The sequence below is a fragment of the Orbicella franksi genome, chromosome 11 (assembly GCF_964199315.1).
Source record: "Orbicella franksi chromosome 11, jaOrbFran1.1, whole genome shotgun sequence".
NCBI classification, from domain to species: Eukaryota; Metazoa; Cnidaria; class Anthozoa; order Scleractinia; family Merulinidae; genus Orbicella; species Orbicella franksi.
Window position 1 is genome coordinate 22,117,625 of NC_138155.1, and position 18,755 is coordinate 22,136,379.

The 18,755-nt window shown below is 40.8% G+C and overlaps 4 protein-coding genes across 4 annotated transcripts in view; 2 read left to right on the top strand and 2 right to left on the bottom strand.

Annotated features, from left to right (window-relative positions):
• LOC145460203 (beta-2 adrenergic receptor-like) overlaps positions 1-18,755 on the bottom strand; it is a 68,698-nt gene that overhangs the window by 13,315 nt on the left and 36,628 nt on the right. The gene's annotated exons all lie outside the window — the stretch shown is intronic.
• Positions 1-18,755, bottom strand: part of LOC145460221 (uncharacterized) — a 162,166-nt gene that overhangs the window by 6,301 nt on the left and 137,110 nt on the right. The gene's annotated exons all lie outside the window — the stretch shown is intronic.
• Positions 1-18,755, top strand: part of LOC145460232 (uncharacterized) — a 42,117-nt gene that overhangs the window by 4,367 nt on the left and 18,995 nt on the right. The window contains exons 7-22 of the mRNA XM_081444980.1: positions 314-414; positions 1,468-1,554; positions 1,951-2,062; positions 2,465-2,627; positions 3,276-3,363; positions 3,729-3,835; positions 4,794-4,888; positions 5,652-5,744; positions 6,015-6,421; positions 7,039-7,187; positions 7,798-8,026; positions 8,172-8,434; positions 8,653-8,760; positions 9,064-9,170; positions 9,717-9,861; positions 10,498-13,461. Coding sequence (XP_081301106.1) covers positions 314-414; positions 1,468-1,554; positions 1,951-2,062; positions 2,465-2,627; positions 3,276-3,363; positions 3,729-3,835; positions 4,794-4,888; positions 5,652-5,744; positions 6,015-6,421; positions 7,039-7,187; positions 7,798-8,026; positions 8,172-8,434; positions 8,653-8,760; positions 9,064-9,170; positions 9,717-9,861; positions 10,498-10,595 — 2,352 coding nt within the window. The 3' untranslated portion in view covers positions 10,596-13,461. The remainder of the gene's footprint in view (positions 1-313; positions 415-1,467; positions 1,555-1,950; positions 2,063-2,464; positions 2,628-3,275; positions 3,364-3,728; positions 3,836-4,793; positions 4,889-5,651; positions 5,745-6,014; positions 6,422-7,038; positions 7,188-7,797; positions 8,027-8,171; positions 8,435-8,652; positions 8,761-9,063; positions 9,171-9,716; positions 9,862-10,497; positions 13,462-18,755) is intronic.
• Positions 16,373-18,755, top strand: part of LOC145460191 (uncharacterized) — an 11,137-nt gene continuing 8,754 nt past the window's right edge. Inside the window, exon 1 of the mRNA XM_081444934.1 lies at positions 16,373-16,512. Within this exon, the coding sequence (XP_081301060.1) occupies positions 16,437-16,512 (76 nt within the window). The 5' untranslated portion in view covers positions 16,373-16,436. The remainder of the gene's footprint in view (positions 16,513-18,755) is intronic.

Genomic DNA, 18,755 nt, shown 5'->3' on the forward strand with positions numbered 1-18,755 from the left:
TATGGCGTAAAATTTGTGATTATTGTTAGAGCATTCAGGACTCCAGATCCACTGCTCTGCTTTCAGCCTTGGTGGTGTAGACAAATGTACCTCTCTCCACCCACAAGAATTAGGGAATGTTATTTAATACTCTTGCTCAAGGTGCATGCACACTGATTTGCTATTTCAAAGGAAAACTGTTGCATGCAATGTTTTCTCGTTTTCCTGCTTGTGGGCAAAGTTGAACATATTTGACACACATGGAGGTTCTGGAGTGAATGCTTCAATGGCACTCCGATGTTGTCAATGATAATGTTGTCTTGTAATCTTGTAGGAGGATCGTCGCATGAGAATGAGAGAATGGACAGAGTACTACCTGAGTTCAGTCAAGAAGAAGATTCTAAATGTGATTAGCTTGGAATTCTCTAACACCAGGTACATGAAATAACATTGTCATTCTTGCTCAAACTTGAGTTGTGCCAGTTATCTTTAAAGGCTGGTTTTCACAAGTGACGGAGTTAGAGTCAGAATCAGAGTTGGAAGAATCAGAACATTTCCATTTCTTCTGATTCTGTTTACCACTCCATGGCTTATGATCTGGTGAAAACTAGATGGTCAGAGTTGGAAGCAGAAGCGGAAGAACCAACCAATCAAGGCCTGGAATCAAACATTGTGATTGGTTGATTCTTCCACTTCTGCTTCCGACTCCGTCAATCTAGTTTTCACAAGATCATAAGTGACAGAGTCGTAAGCAGAATCAGTGTTCTGCTTCCAGCTCTGTTGGTTTGATTTTCACCAGATTGTATCGTTTTATGCTTTTGATTATGACTCTGACTACGACTCCATCACTAGTGAAAACCAGCCTTTAGTTGTCAGCTGATAGTTTCAGTTGCAAGCTTATTGTAATAGAAGCCCTGTTTACAGTCACTGCAAATAAGATGTGTGAAATCGGGGTTCTCGTTAAGTGCTGGCTGCCGGCTAAAAAAACTGGATACTTTGATTTATAAGCCGCCTACTATTCATGAAATAACATGTGTGTAAGTTGTAAAGAGTAATTTAGAGAAAACACAGGTGTTATGGAACGTGACTGTTTCAGAACCTTGACTGTCTGTCTCAGGACATTTAAGGCTGTAGCTAGAGAGGCGGCATGGAGTCAGGGTCTGGTGTATGTTTTTGATTATGCTAGGGCTGTTGGATAACAATTGAAAAAAAACTGTTTATTATCCCTACTATTGTTGGCGTTTTGGCCTTGTCCAAAACTAATTTTTGCTAAAAATATATTCTAGAGAGAATACATAGAATAGCATTTCAGAGCCTCTCAATTTCAAAATGTTCTGGGGGAGCAATTGCCCCCAGACCTTGCTAGAGACTTGTCCCTTCAGCACTCGAATTGGCGTCAGCTGTATGCTCTAGTGCCTAAATTGTTAATGAGAACCTTGATTAAATCAATAAAAGTTACATGTTGTTCTTGGGTTGCTTTTTGTACAGCATGTCTCAACTGGTTCATGCTCCAGCTATTGTGCGAGATATCGACTGGGCCAGTCACGTGTGGCCAACAGATCTGCCTGAGGAAAGGTGAGTATTAAGTGTTGTGACCCACAAATCAATCAGATATCTGTGAGGAATATAGTAAATTACATGTACATGTTAACCTGTAGAATCTTGATTAAACTGTAGTATTCAATCAGCTCTAAGAGTCTAATTAACAAGCAAAAGTGGCTAAGAATCTTTTTCCTGGAATTCTTATCAAAGAAGTAGATATACTTTGAATCTTGGGAAAGCTCAAATTATAATTATTTTTGTTAAAGTCTGGAAGAACAAAAAATACTGTGGGAACACACACGGTACGCGAAGATTTCTACAGCTTGCATTTCAAGGCAACAAAACACCAATGAAATTTGTTTTCTATTGTTTTCTATGATTTCTTTAATAGCCCATGATCTCCTAAATTAATATTGTTTCAATCTGCAGTCCACACAAGAAGCCATTGGTTCAAAAGTATTGTCTGATGGGTGTGAAGAATTCCTACACTGACTTCCATGTTGACTTTGGTGGCTCCTCTGTTTGGTATCATGTCTTGAAGGTAAATTTTGATAAACCTTTTTTTGTTTCCTAATGACATTAATGTATTAATATGTTTTCTACAAGATAAGTGATGGGAGTTTAGATTGAAACTCATTGGTTTGGTGTTACTCCACCTGAAAGGAAACTAAGCAGTCACTGAGTAACAAGATTTTATAGTGAAAGATTCTAAACTGAAAAAGATTTAGTATTTTTGATCACATTACAGTTGCTGTGCTGAGTTTGGTATAAAGTAAAACTGCTTGCTTGAACTGAAAAAATATTTGAAGAGCTATTCTTGCAGAGATGGTGGGGAAATATGAGTGTACCACACTGTGCTTCAATCAGTAGTATTGATGTTATTTTTTTTCTTTAGACCACGAAGTTATACCAGTCCTGTAATTTCAAACCTGTTTTGTTGCAGGGTGAGAAAGTGTTCTACTTTGTTGAACCAACTGAGGAAAACTTCAGCCAATATGAAAAGTGGGTTTCATCTGCGCGACAGAGTGAGGTGTTCTTTGGTGATATGGTCAAGAACTGCTACAAGTGTCCTGTGAAGCCAGGACAAACTATGTTCATTCCAACAGGTACAAATTTGTAGTATATAAAACAGCTTCGTGAAGGTGCAGTTGCCTCATGTTTAGTGTGCTCACCTATGGATTGAGTGGTCTGGGTTCAAGTCTTGGCTGGGGACATTGTGTTGTGTTCTTGGGCAAGACACTTAACTCTCACGGTGCTTCTCTCCACCCAGGTGTATAATAAATGGGTACCAGCAAACTTAATGCTGGGGGTAACCCTGCAATGGACTAGCCTCCAATCTAGGGAGAAGTAGAAATACTCCTAGTCACTTCATGATGGGCCACTTGGCTTGTAGGCAGACTTATATAAAAACACCAGACAGCTATCAAGTTGTCATACCAGAGGGTGGTAAGCATAGACTGGTGGGCTAAGTAAGAAAGATTGTGCAATTTATGTGCCTTTGCAGACTTCATGTCTACGTAAATGAACATAATAGTTTAAAGTCTAGCGACCTCAGGTTCACCACTGTACATTGTACATTGGGGTCAGAATTTGTCTCCACATGAAAAAGGTTTGCCTTTATGAGAGAACAAGAATGTAGTGTTCATGATGGAATGGTACTGCAGGAACACAAAGTTCTGTGTCATGGTAACCAGAGTTAAACACTGTGAAGGATTGCTGGTAAGCAAATTAAACGTTACTTTCAATCTTGTTAGGATGGATTCATGCAGTCTTCACTCCTGTTGATTCACTGGTGTTTGGTGGAAACTTTCTCTGCACATACAACGCTGAACTTCAACTGAGGTAAGGGTGTGGTGTAGCTGTATGTAACATATAAAACATGAAAGATGGTGTTTGACCACATTTCCAAACATATGATACACAGCAGAGTATTTTTGACAAACTTTGAGGTGTTTGGAAATGTGTTCAAACACTGTCTTGAATGTTTGATATGTCTTCTCAATCAAAACTAAAACTAAGGAGAAAACAGAGAAATAAAACCATAAAAAGGTAGGCTAGTTAAGATCAGGTATCCAAACACTGTCACAGTCATGATTTCCATTGTTTAAACTTGATGAATAATTAGTGAGTTTGAGAAGAGTCCTGTAAAGCCACAGAAGAGTGACAATGTTGATACATGTAGTTTTTAACTTGGTCTCTTTATTTAGGGTTTATAAGCTTGAACGGCAGCTGAAGACTCCTGATAAGTTCCTTCATCCATGTTTTGAGACAATAAACTGGTACGCTGCAGTGTATTTACTGGATAAACTTAAAGGTAAGGACAATAACTGCAATAACACATCAAATTAATCAAACGACAGTTTGAATTAACTTGTATGTTACTAACATGCTCACCTTTGTTACAATAATACGTTTAACGTGTGTAGTGTCAAAGATGGCATACACTAAATGTTGTGAGAAGTGAATGAAATGACATGATATGACGTCTACTTATTATACCAGGCAAGTTTGGTTGAGCCATGATTCGTATTTTGGAGTGGCGTAGTCTAGCCAAAATACTCATGGCGAGACCAAACGAGCCTGATTATTCTGCCAGAACATACCAAAAAGGTACGATTAGGTATTTATTTTATTGTGAGTTACTTAATGAATGGAAATAAAATAATGATGTGATCACCTGGATGAAGTCATTCCTAAGCCAAATAGATAAAAAAAATGACTTAACTTGTGTCAGTGATAGAAGTGCATGTGCATGTAGTTCTGCAACACTAATAGTGGAAACAAGAAAGAAACGAAAATTCAAAAAGTATATATTTCCTGACTTGTTGGAGGCCAACCATTTGGCTACAGGTTGTAAAGAAAACTGATTTTTGGGTTTGTCCTTTGGGCAAACTCAACTATGATGCACTTGCCCAAACATGATTCTCACTAGCCCTAAAAAGTTCGTCTTTTACAGTACCTCTGTTATTTGAACTTCCTCAACAATTTCCCCAAGAAACTTTACGTGCCCATCAGGCGAGTGACGGACAAAATCTACTAGGCTGACTGCAAAATCCCTTAGCCCGGTTAGTAGTAGGACAGAGGATTTGAACCATGAACCTCGTATTAAAATCCAGCAACCTTACCCACTCAACCATGCCATCTAATGATCTGGTTTTGATGCACAACGAAACTCTCAAAACAAATGTTAAAGAAAATATATGACAACAAGTAACAAGAATTAATCTTTTGAGTTTGAGACTAACAGGGTCAATATCTGTTTTGGGGTACAGCTTTCCATGAGTCTGGGAGGAAGCCACCCAACAGTTTAGTTCAAGGCTTGAACAGTCTTGTTGTAGAACTCAAGTTATGGAGCAGTAAAGGAGAGGTGAGGGTTTAAAACAAGATTTCTGCTAGGTAGACTGTCCGATCAGTGTACACACGGAAGGTGTTAGGTTCAAAACCTTTAGAAGGACCATGAAGTTGTGTTTTGTATGTATCCCCATAGGAAATTGAGAGAAGATGATTCTTTCGTTACCCCAGGCATTACGTGTCCTCTTGCAAGGATCATGCGCCTTCATACAAGAATCACATGTTCTAACCCTGAGAAAAACGAGGGCCCGTCCACACCACGCGGGAGAAATTTGAAAACGCGGCTTTATTTCTACGTTTAGGTCTACCGTCCACATTAATCCGGCACGAAATGGAGCTTTTCGAAAACGCTCTTCAAACCGGAGGAATTTCAAAACGCCGGCTATTCGTTTTCATGTGGACGGAAAACATTTTGAAAACGAAACTTTTCGACAACGATTTAGTCATGGTAATCATGTAACTTTTCTAGCCGAATTTTCCTCAAACACAAATCCAAAATAACCAGTTATTGTTGCGTTTTTAAATTCCTCAGACGTAGTGTGAACGGAAAATATTTGATGCCTTTTCAGAGCGAAACCTCTGTTTTCAAATTTCTCTGGCGTAGTGTGGATGGGGCCTGTGAGACCAATCGTTGTCCTCTTGCGAGAATCACGTGTCCTCATCAAACGCACTCATGTCTTTCGTCTACACGGCTAACCCTGAGAAAAATGAAAGACCATCGTAGTCTGTTTTTAGTGCCTGTTTCAGTGTTGATTTTAGATTTTGCTTTCTACCTGTAGGCATTCACAAAGCATCACAAGTTCTTCATCCCAGATAGTATTTCACCCGGAAAACTGCTCAAGTCTGTCGCCAAAGAACTGAAAAAGACTGAGGTACATGTATGGCTAGTTAACTGATCATAAGTCCTTTACAGAGCGATCGTTGCTGATATCAATGTTCACATGTGTCTGTGAAGAGGATCTAGATAAGGTTTTTGACGACCAGTGTGCAAAAGCGATTATTTTATTTGTTACATGTATCGATTTCTATGGAAATCTCGAGCTCATAATCTAATTGTTGAACAGAGTATTCTACTGAGCGAACAGTGAAGTGTAAATTTACAGCCACAAGGAGTGCAATGCTTTCTTATGATTTCATTTCAGAAGTCGGGTAAGTCGTCGAGACCTTCAACGCCTAAAATTGATGAAAACAATCAAAGAGAGAGCGGAAGTCCTCTGGCCTCTGTATTGGCAGACGGAGCTCTACCGCGCCTTAAAATCAAAGCATCAAAACCGGACAACTACAATGCCTGCAGCCCTAAAAACACTACAGAACGTTTAAAATGCGAGCTGGATGATAGCAAGCCTGTGATTCGAATTGCTAATGCGGGGTTAGATCTTAAACGAAAAGGTGATGCTCTTTCCGCGAGTCTTCCCTCACTAAAGCTCAAGATTCCGCGCACTCAGGATGGGCATGCGCGTGAGACGGAGCTGGGTGGAGGCAAAGTGCAGCTTAGTTCATCAGCGGATTCTAGTCTTAAGCTTGTTGTTTCCAATGGCAAAATTATCAGGTTGGTAAAACGAGTACAAGTTTGATAACTGTTCAGCCTCGCGCTTTTTTCAGTGAGGTGGGGTAGAGAGGATATTACGACTGTTATGCTTGTTATCGCGTCCCCGTTCCATTTGTGAATCTGTCAAAGTGACCAGAAGGATGCCCTTGGCCAGGTACATATGGTTACCTTTAAACGAAAATGCATGAACCAATTCATAACTAAGCTAAGCCTTGTTGTTCCAAAATTTGCAAGTGTGAGCTTCCTTGCTTGTACATGCAAGCAATGCAATGCAAGTCCAGTTTTTTTTTGTATATTTATTTATGGTTTGTTGTAATAAAATCTTGTCTAGTTCCTAGGCTTCGGTCAGTCGTTTCGGGTCACGTGGTCCGAGGCAAAAATGAACTCCTTACCATTCATTTCGGATACGTCACCGAAATCAATTGACCGTGAAGGCCTGGGAGGAAGCCACACGGGAACTAGGCAAATAATTATCCATAAGTGATAAGGTGTGATATGTAGTGGTGTTTTATTTTGGTTTTCAAAACAGATAATGCTAAAAGTACTTAAGGACGGTTTCTTATGCCTTAGGGATACAATGCTGAGCTGTCCACCTGTGTATTTGTTTTTCTCGGCAGTAACAACAATCGTAGCAGTAGAAAGATAACAGGAAAGAAGGGGTTCCAGCCACTGATGTCACAAGACATGACTGAACGAAGTGACGTTGGTGATGGCTCGTATTCCTGCTCTCCATCTAAACAAGGACCTCTTCGGCTGAAACTGTCAAGTAAGGATTTTTTTTTTGTCAAATTCTCCCAACTAGTGTTACAAGAAATGAATGGAGACCATTAAGGAGAATTTGAATGCTTGACATCAAGGCTTACAGGGTTGGTTAAATTTCTCGGATAAAAGTGAAGTCTACGTCAAGTCCGTGATCCATACATGCAGAGGTTACCTCCGGTTTCTGTAGCATGAAGCGACTAGAAACATTTCTACTCCCCCTGGATGGGTTGCTAGTGTATGTCAGGGTTACCCCCAGCATTAAGTTCACCGGTACCCATCTATACACCCGGGTGGAGAGTGGCACCGTGAGAGTAAAGTGTCTTGCCCAAGAACACACAATGACACCGGCCAGGGCTAGTACCCAGACCGTTCGGTCGGGAGTCCAAAATTAGTTTATTTAGAATCTCATGCGCTTGTCCTTCAGATTAAATTGGAATTTAGAAGGAGGAAGACAGAGAACCAGAAAAAGCCCTTGATACAAGAGGAATAAAAAAAAAATACAAATCTACCTACATTATAACGTCTGTGATCGAAATTCTGACTTCAAAACAGAGTTGAACAATGCTTTGTCTTTGAACTTGTTTCTCACGAATCACTCTCTGTATCTCTTTCAGTGAACAACATGTCAAACAAGAACCCTTCTTACTTGCCAGAGAGCAACAGCGATACGTCGGACAATGAGCTCGACTTCAGTCTCGGAGGAACACCCAGCCTCATCCCCGTGCAGTCGCGAACTACACAAGGGAGCATGAGAACTACGTATGGTCTCCAGGCCACAGGATCAGACCCTCGGACGCAGCAGCCTGTGGCAGGGTTCGACTGGACCTCGTCAGCTGATTTAAAGTAAGTTGCTGTTCTGAATGTAAAGCTACGAGTGTGACGAAATCGTGACGTCATCTTGAAGCCATATGAATACGTTAAGTGAGCTAAGCCCAGTCATTTCTGGTGATAGGATTTTTTTTATTTTTTCCTGTTCTATTCTTTACAGGGAGGAAATTGAAGCGGCCCAAACACTTTTATTTGGTCTGAGCGCGGGCGCGGGTGTTAGTGCGCTTGGCTCCTCGTCTCTTCAGACTCTTCCCAGTACCACTCCAAAATCAAGCGGTGCCCAGTCTTCTCCGTCTGGTATGGTGCCCAGTACCTCTCAGTTGAACTCTAAGCGAGCTGCAAGCGAGAGTAATTCTGAAGGAGGCAGTGACGAAGAAGATCTTGGATTCGGAGACTCGGACGTTTTCCACGACAATAAATACGGTGAGATGAAGGAATGCTCAAGGTCAAACCAAACATCGCACTTTATCTCCTATGCGGTCTGATATTTGTCTCTTTAGAAGCTTATACTTCGCCTTATCTACTAACATTGCTCGTTCATGTACAGGCCATGAGAATTACTTGGGTGTTGAAAAAACGTTCGCTTTCTCATTGGAAATTCCCTCGAGCGTGATTTTTTTTTGTGTGTTTTCGTTGTGTAGTTTATCCACCACTCGCCGAGATGACGGACGAGGACAAAGCCAATTCCTGGAAGCCTGGTCAGAGAAAGAAAAAAAGCGAAAAAGTCGATTCAACTTGGAATCCGAAAAGTAAGTTAGTACAAAAAATATGTTACACAGATCAGTTGTTTTACTGAGAAACCATGCAGAGGCCCAACATTTGTTTAGTTTACCCTGCGTCATGCTTACAGCATTACATGTAGGTCACGCTTGTGTCACACCAGGGTTACATGCTGGTCACGCTAAGATAACGTTATGGTCGTTCTACGGCGAGGCCAAGTTGTCCCAAATTTCTTCGATGCTTTCTTGTTGCACTTTTTCTCGTGGGTCACTTGACCACGATGATTGTTTGAATTCATGATTACGAACAGACCTTTATTGCTCGCTTGTCAGGTAAACTGCTGTACTCTCCACGGGAATTCAGACCTGTTCGTCAGACAGCCAGACGAAACACCGCTGGCAGTTTACTGAACTCGCCACTCGAGGAAAGTGCGCCTACGGTAAGCATCTGTTCTGCCGCGCTTTTCCAAATTTTTGCAGGTTATAGCAGCAAAGCCATGCGCAGGCTCAGAACGAAAGTGAAAAAGAAATATATCGTATTTTACTTTAAGTTTAATTCATGGTGTTAATGAATAAGGAGAAAAAGTATTTCCAGAGTTTGTGACGTGTAGCTTTTCCCGCGTTTGCAACTCTTTGCTTGCTTTTCCGCGCTTGGCATTAGTTCCTTGTTTTCCCGCGCTTTGCACTGGTTACACGTTTTCCCACGCTTGTCACTAGTTGCTTTTTTTCCTGTGCATTGCAGTGGTTACATGTTTTCCCACGCTTTACACTGGTTACAGGTTTTCCCGCGCTTTGCAGTGGTTACACGCTTTCCCGCGCTTGTATCCGACGACACTTTTTCTCGCGCTTTTCACTGTTTACATGTCCGTGTTTTCGCTCTCCTGATTGGTTTATTTCGCTCGCGCCCTCATAACTGAGTTACTCTATATCTTTTGGGCATTTCTATGGTTGATTTTGTGTTCACGGTCACAATCTATCGTTTCCAGGGAATCTTCTCTACCGGTGGAGATTTGAAAAGCAGTGACAAAGGAGGCTGTGGCGAAAGTAACGCAACGGCGCTTAACGGAAGTGAATCGATTCCAGTAACGAATTCCGCGCCCAGTGCCTCAAAACCTGACAGTAACGTTAAAGGTAAGACTGAGTTTTGCCCTTGTGTAAAACCTATAGCGATATTCTATAATAAAAAGACTGTTCTGTGCCAAAGATTTCCTACACATAAAAAGGAACAAAAGAAGGCATCGTTTTCTCATACTGGAAAAGGAGGAAGAACGATTATTACTGAAAAATATAGTTTTTGTCTCGAAGTGTGAAAGGGTTCAAAAAAGACTGTGTTCGTTACGGGAAAGGGAACGAATGGGAACTTCAGAGAAATATGGTTTGAAAGACTGAACTACAAGCGACAATTCGAGATTAAGACGCTAGAATGGGAGAGCAGGTAAAGAGAGTTCTAATGTAGGGAATGGGTGGAGAGTCATATATTACCGAGAGAGCCAGTCAAATGCCCTCCCCCCCCCCCCCACCCCTAAAGAATAAATGAACAATTGGTTCACAATCTGTGCCAACCTAGTCTGTGCTTCCATTTCTCTAAGGCTGGTCGAGACCCCGAGCAAAACCGCGGGGGATTTGAACGAGTGCCAACGCAACGGGGGGCGGGGTAGGGGTTGGCCGCGCGTTTCTCGTTGGCACTAGTCTGTACACAGGCTAGTGCCAGTCTGTTTCCGCGTAGTCTATAGTTTCACTTTCGTTTTATTTTGTTTTTGTCGACAGTTCCCGCAAAGAGAGGGCGTCAGAAAGCTGTAACAACAACAAAACAACGTCTGGCGAAAATTCTTAAACTAGACAAGAGTGGAAGATATATGAGATAAGTGTCAGTGCGTTATGTACGGACACGAATAGGTTAATATAATTAAAAACACAATCACATAAAAAGAAAAACAAATTGATGGGGAATTTCGTATTACTACTTCACAATGTATTTTACAGTATTAACGAAATTACGTTACTACAAGATGCCATTACATAGGAGATCGATTGCTAATTTCTGTTCCTTGCAAGAAACCATCATAATTTATTTTTGGCACAAGGGAAACTCGCTAACTTTTTGGATGTGGGCTCGGTTCCAGTACCTCTCATTCAGTGTGCAATCCAAACAATGTAGTAAATTGTCATATGGTGATAATTTATGCGTGTAGAAATGGAGTTTGGGACAAGTGGTCACAGATCTCTTGTGTGTTAAATGGTCAGTTGGTTCATTATCTGCATAGTTCAAAATGACTGTTGTTTGCAATTTGGTCTTAGGAGCAACCATTTACAGCCAAAAAACATAAACTACATAAGGTGAGGCTCAGTTAAGACTCGTTTCCATTTTGCACGTGCATATGCAAAATACTCAGAACCAAAATACGACAGTTGATTTTTAGCAGTTAAGTGTTCATGGTATTCTGCAAAGTAGCAGTTTTGAAAACTTCCCAAAGGTCACTTTCTCCTTCAAATTATTTTTCAGGTCTATAATTTGTTACACTTTCTTAATTATCAATCAGATTGATCATACTCTTTTGTATTGACAAAGGTACTCCCAAAACTTTGATGTTAGCACATTGTATAATAAGTCGCTTTTTATAGTGCAGTTACTCTACAAATTTCAATGATTATTGTATTGAATATTCTTGCCTTCTTAGTTACAAAAGGAACATATTTGTAGATGTGCTTGCTACTGTTTCATTTGAAAATTGTTTTTCTTTTTAATTCCGCTCGGTGGGTATATTCTATTTTTTCAATCATTATGTTTTAATGACAAACTTCTCAACTTGTCAGTTTTGCCATTCCCGATTAAACAGTCAGCCAAATTATTGAATGAATGGTAACCCTGTGCACGGGTTCAACGCTGTACTGTAAACGTTCTTATATTTGAAATTTGTCGCTACTCTCATAATATAAACTTTAAATTTTCTTATTTTTTGTCGAAGTTACTAAGAACTTCAACAAAGCAGAGCCTTTGAAATACAATGGCGGACAAATTCCGAGTTGACACATCTCATCTTTCGAACATCATTTGAGCGTGTTTCTGCGCGTTAGCTGTGTGTCGTGATTCCGCGCGCTAGCTTTTCCGAGTGTACATGTTTTATTTATTCCTTACACGTGTTCTCGATTCTCGGGGATTTGGACGCCATATTGAATTGGTTTCAAGGCTTGGTTACTAATTCATTAATTTTCACATTGGGTGACACTGGGGATCACTTTGCCCTCCATTGTATCAAGTGTCGTATTTAATAACAAGGCTGATTTATAGCGAAGAGAGACTAGTAAAAGGAGGTCGTTTGAACTACAAACTGCAATGTGAGTGGGCATGTTCGTTCAGGGAGCTTGAAAAGACAAATGTCATTTTATTGATATTTAAATAATTACAAAAAATGGAGCAAGGATGTTTAAGATGAGGGAGAAATAAGAATTTTAAGAAAAAGAAAGTTGAAAAAAGAAGGCTAAAATTTTCAAGATGTACCTTGCGTGACGTAAGTTTCTTTAACGTGACCGACGCGTCACACTGTCGATGTGTTTCTCGCCAAGTTCTCGTTAATTTACCCGTGTAGTTTCCGATACGTATTGACCAATCAGAAGCACCACTCTTTGAGCGTTGTCCCATCGTCATGTTACTTGGCAACGAATTTTTGCCGAAGACTGCTGGTTCAGTCAATTCTTGGACAATTCTTGCTTTATATTAGCTGACCGTAAGCTAGAATTTTAACTGATTTAATTCGTGCAATGTGGTTCTAACTTTTAAGTCTGTGTATAAAACCCTGGTGTGTGACCATTTAAATGAAAGCTATTTAGCAGTACTTTCATGTGGTACTGTTAGTTTTTCAGCTTTTCTTGGAATGACAATTCTAGAAACTTGCTCATTTTGTACTTTAGCACTCAAAGAGAGTAATCTTACTACTGTTATTCACAATTCGTAATTTTGTATGCCAGGGTAGTTGGTATTTTGACAACTTGATTTGGTATTTTCAATTTCTTGATGCTGAGCCTAAAAAATGATAAAATAAACAAAAATAAGAATTTTTTAGAAAGAATAAATGTGTATTTAACTCGTATTTATGCTATATTTATAAACGCGTGCATGACTGTTAAGTAATCCTTGCTCTGCAAAAACGTGTGCTCAGTAGATTGTGTTTCAATAAAGATTTCTTTTTTATGTAAAACTTGTTTTGTTGCATTCACTGTAAAAAGTCAATGTGATTGTTTTGAGTTGGATTTTGCTCCCAGACCCAGTCCACACTACGCTGGAGAAATTTGAAAACGCAGCTTTATTTCTATGGTTAGGCCTACCGTGCACACTAATCCGTCACCAAAACGGAGCTTTTCGAAAACGCTCTTCAAACCGGAGGAATTTGAAAACGCCTCCTTTGTGTTTTAGTGTGGACGGAAAACATTTCTACAACGGAGCTTTGCGAAAACGATGACGTCACGATAATCATGTGATTTCTCTTCCCGAGTTTTCCTCAAACACAAATCCAAAATGACCGCTGATCGTTGCGTGTTCATATTTCTATGGCGTAGTGTGGACGGGGCCTTAGTAGAGGGAGCCGGAGAAGGCGGAAGGGGGGTGGGGGGTTCAACTTAAGATAAAAAAGTGCCTGGGTGTATCGGCGAAAACCAATACTAGTCCCAAACAAATCCCCCTGGGTCAGAAGTACACCCCGGGGGGTGGGGGACTCCCATATAACAAGGACGGGGGTGCTCTTCGTATCTTTTAGGGGTTAAAAAGCTGTTTTAGTACCTCTTAAGGTGTTCAGCTTCAAAAGGTCCACAGCGGGAGCTTTTGCAGTACCTTTTAGGGTATTGAGCCGAAAAAAATGACAGGAGATAATGTTTTGCTTTAGAATTGGTACCTCTAAGGGGTGAAAAAAATCTCAAGCCACGCCCACAAAACAGGATCTTAGTATCTCTAAGGGGTTCTTTTCAGAATTTCCGACGAGCACCCCCGTCCTTTTCAGATGGGAGTCTCCCCGGCCCTTTTGCCGAGTATAGAGTACATTTACAGAAATGGTTTCTAAATTGCCGGCATTTGTTTCTGCTCATCCCATCTTAAAATCGCTTTAATGTCTTCAATGTATTTTTGAGTCTCTGATTAATTAAGCTGAGTGCATTTAGTGGAATTATATTTTGTACACCGACGCCAGTAGAAACTATCAAATTTCTCTTTGCCATCTATGCATAGATGGTTTTCGCTGTCACGCAACGAAAAGATAAATCGAAAACTATTCATTGGATAAAGTCAAGAAATTTTAATATTATAGGAGACAGGTAAAGAAGATACTTCTCCAAGGTTTGGGTCTCTGCGTTTTCCCAAACTTCAGATATTCGTCGAAATGTTTTGCGCAAATTTACAGAGCCCAGTATGGAGCCGCCATGTTGGTGTTCTGTGCTCCACCAACATAGCGGCCGGAAAATAGTGCAAACATCAGGAACTTACTTTGGCTATCTAGGCGATTGATTATCTGAACTGAACCAACAAACATTTACACAAGCACTTTTCCTCACACTTTTTAAAGTGTGAGAGTTAAAACTCCTAAAAATGCTAAAAATCACTAGATAAGTGTATATTTTTCCACAAACGTGATCGGAGCGGTATGTCACGCTCCGCCATAACTCTGAAATTCAAACGACGTTGGTTTCCAAACCAAGCACGCTATTGAGCTGAAAAGTTGTAAACAGATATAAGTTTAGATATTCTTATGCCTTATGAGGATAAAAACTTTCATAGCTCTTGAGTTTTGGATTTTGGAATTTGATGACGTCACGTGAACCACCAAACAGTTCTGAACTGATTTACCAAGTGATCACCATTGGTTTGCTCTAGTTGACTCGACAGGGTAGTACAGTATTACAGATGACTTTGCGGTTTCTTTAATCGTCCAGAATTGCCGCCGTTGGAGAATTAGATTGGTCGTTTCTGTTCTGCGTTAGCAAGGCTGCGGAAAGCAACCTTGACAACAAGATGCCAAAGACGGACAAACTGATTCAACCCGGCAAAGTGAACGAAGCCCATCGAAAAAGCGACGTTGATTAGACGAGTCAAGAGAAGTGAGTCAATCCCCCAGGCTAATCCACCCCATCACGTTATTTTGAAACTGGAACCCAGCCATTCCGCGCATAACGTTACCACTCGCGTTACGTGGATGTTCCCGTGGAGTATGAAAATGAGTGTAAAGTCGCTTGGGCTGTCTACCTATTAAAAATCCTCCGTTAATTTCTAATACCCAAACTAGCTAGGAGCTATTTACAAATGACCTGAGCTCGGTGAGAGAGATTTTCTTGGAAGATATCGCCATATTGGAAATAAATTTCTTGCACTTCATCCTCCCAGCGGAGTCAAATAAAAGCAAACAATAAACTGCAAGGCTGATACTAGGTGAAAAACGTTTCAAGACACCAACATGACAAGAACCGATAAAGTAGGATCGCAACAGCGGACAGCTGTTTCGCCCCTCCTGGCGCGAAAGCAATGGAATAAATGTAATAATAATAATAATAATAATAATAATAATAATAATAATAATAATAATAATAATAATAATAATCGATAGTTAGATAGGGTGACCCCTTCAGTCGCAGGACTGGTATCAACGGGGGCCCTGTACAACGTAAAATAAAAAGAGCACGTATAAATAATACATATCTATAAAAACTAACTACTTTAAAAGATACGCTGAAATGTTTAAAAAATTAAAAAGCTTAGAAAGGTAATAGCGTTCTCATAAAAATTGGATATCGAATTGAAAATGTTCCAAAAAAAACCTAAGTTGGCAAAGGTTATCGTATGCGGTGCCTTGCAGTTTCTGGTTTCTCATTTATGTATTTTCGGACCGTAGGTCTTTTCAGATCCAATACGCTGCGTTTTTAAAGCATGGTACTGGCCACGCGGTTGAATGTTTAAATGTTTAGGCTGGCCTTGTCCAGCCACATTTATTCTTTTGCTTTTCGAGACACCAATCTTGACACTTCGTCTCCTTGCGCCCCGAAACACGTGATGCGGCAACGCGTGTTTCGGGGCGCAAGTGGGTTCAAAGTACGGAACTTGATATAATGAACGAGTCATATGTGCGTTGGCTGTTGGGCTGGCGTTACATATCTTCCCTACACAGTGCTGACGAGCCCCAAGAAGGGCGAAACAGCTGTCCACTGTTGCGATCCTACTTTATCGGTTCTTGTCATGTTGGTGTCTCGAAACGTTTTTCACGTAGTATCAGCCTTGCAGTTTATTGCTTGTCTTCATACATTTTTTTAGCTGATCAGATCTCTTGTAGATCCTACGTTGGCAGCGTTTATCGTATGCGGTCCATTGAAATTTCTGGTTTCTCAAATCAAAGCAGACGGGTGTGGCCTATGGCAATCAATGATTGATAGCTCTCACACAAAGGCTAGACAAAGTACAAGTGGTCTGTGTAAATAGAAAACAAACCCCTAAGTAATCGAGGTCAAATTGCTGCACGTTCACGACCGTTCAGACTTCCGCGTACCAAATTCTTAAAGATTTGATTTTGCCCTGCATGTGTGCATAGAAGGAAGAGGCATAGTGTAAAGGCAACGGAAGTTCGTTAAGTACTGGCTGTGACATTTGGATAATATGCGACATTGAAAGGAAATCAAGTCCCATTTCGTAGTTTACGTGAAGGTTGATCACAGAACTGATAACTACAGAACAGAGGATGTATACTAAAGAAACATTGGTCTTATCGTCCACTCTGATCGTGCTCTTCCTGATACAAACTCTATCGATCTCAGGTAAGCAGAGATTGACGTGTTTAATCGAACCAAACAAGAGTTTGTGTAGTGCAGGTTAAAAGTGTCCCTTACGAGCGATCGCGATTTGTCGTGAAATAATAATAAGTAGCCTGCGAGCAGGCTCACGTTGGAGCAGAAGCGCGCGCGGCGTAGCCGCGTGCGCGAAATCGAGCGGTGAAGCCGCGAGACGAGAAAGTGAGCCTGCTCTGATCTCTGCAAATGTTTGATTCCCACCCCGATAAAATAATCGCAGAAAAAAATAGACCTATTAATTTTCATCGGAAGTATGAACTTTGGCAGCTCAGATTTCTCGAGAAAATTGCAAATCTTTTTCATAACAACATGTAGGCGCGATATCCGTTGTTGATAAAGTTTTGCCGAAGAAAAACCGTCAAAGTTTATATCTACTAAGGACACACACTTGATTCCAAGTGATCTTGCTTTAGCAATCTGGTCTTTGGCGATGCTGGTAAACGGGCAAACGCCTTCGTGTTGTTTCGTTTCCCACTTGCAATCACATACGTTTGTAATATTTAACTCTACCCACATGCAGTCGGCAACACGACAAGTAGGTCTTGATTCATTAACATACTTTCAACTGCTATTTCCTGCTCCCTGTTAAGTTTGAAATTTAACCAGAAATAGCCATCAGTAATACGCGTACTCAACTCTTCCTCTGACTTCAAATGTGGACGACTTGTTTTTTATAGTGCAGTAAATTACCGACTCCATGAGGATTTAATCGCTCCTCATCAAACATAATAGATTGACAGTTTTCTCGCCTTTCCCGCTTTTCGACCAATGGTATTTCACTTCGCTCAGACGGAGCAGACACTAGTGAGACAATCTCAGAGAGTGCAGAGTGTAATTTACGGCTCTGACACAATAGTCACATAGGTCCTTGTCACAATATTGTCTTGTAAGTTCTTTATTGCGTTCGACGAAGTGGAACGCAAACCTAATTTTGACCTGTGGCTTTTCAGGGTTGGTCTCCCTGTGCACGGTTCTCGGCTGGAAAAAACCACATTCCTGTAAGGACAATAAAATGGCCACCCCGCTTGATTTTTGCAGGGGCATGTCACGGCCAGTAAACTGGTACCGTTTAATGCTAAGACATGTGATAAGACATGTGGCGAACATGTGAGTATATGAGCGGGCCATCTGAGCTCGTCTTTCCGATGGATCTTTTTTTGACTTCTTTCCATTCAGTTCGCCGTACGCCTCGCTATTATGTGCTCTCAGCGTTAGATTTTGGCGAATTTAAACGCTTCGACGGCAGCATTTATCGCAATCTGAGGGAATTGTCCTTGTTTATTAACACGACTTGGCTATGGGATGATAACCGTGGGAACAGCTACATTTTGATTGCATTTGTTGATTAGTTCCAGTCGCGACAAATAGCTCAGTCTTTATCCGGTCGAAATTTTATTGTTTGGAATCGGTGGAAAAGTATTCTGAAGGCAACATCCATAAGGCTTCTTTATTCATCAGGGAAAATACTCGAATTAGTCGCCAAACGAGCACGCGACTGCAAATGCTAGCTTAGAATAATGTACGTAATTTAAATATTCTATGAAACTTGAGAGACTACAGAAACTGGCAGCGTCACGCAACGTATCAACAAATCGTGACCTCTTCACTAGCATGGACTTTGACACTATGCATATCTGAATGTAAAACCTCGGTTGCTGCTGAAAAAATGTTGATTTTAGCAATAGACAAAGGTTGAAAGTCAGTTAGTGAAATCATTTATTTACGATATATAATTATATATTAAAGTGAGAGCTTCGAACGCACTCTCATAATCTCTGATTACTACTAGTTTAATAACGCAACGGCTAAAAACATGACAACACGAGCGAACAATATGGCGGATAGCTCCAGTTCCGCCTCAAGCTCCCGAGGCCCTATGGGAGCACGTGGCATGACGTAATATGACAGGTCCTCACCCATGCCGTTCTCTCCCTTGGTAGTCGACTAATATGAGCAGAATATAAGCGGACAAAAACTTGATAAGACGTAATCTTAGCAGTGTGTATGTTTCATGTTTGTGCACAGGCAGCCCAAGCTCTCTCTATGAACCACACAAGCAACACGATATGGCATCGAATTATAAGGGTTTATCTAATAGTAGATGTCGGCAGTAACTAAGTCACGTTTCGCTGAACGTTCGCATAAAGATTAAAAATAATAATAACTCCACGCATTGTGAGCTTGGGCCACCTCTGACTGGGTGTGGACAA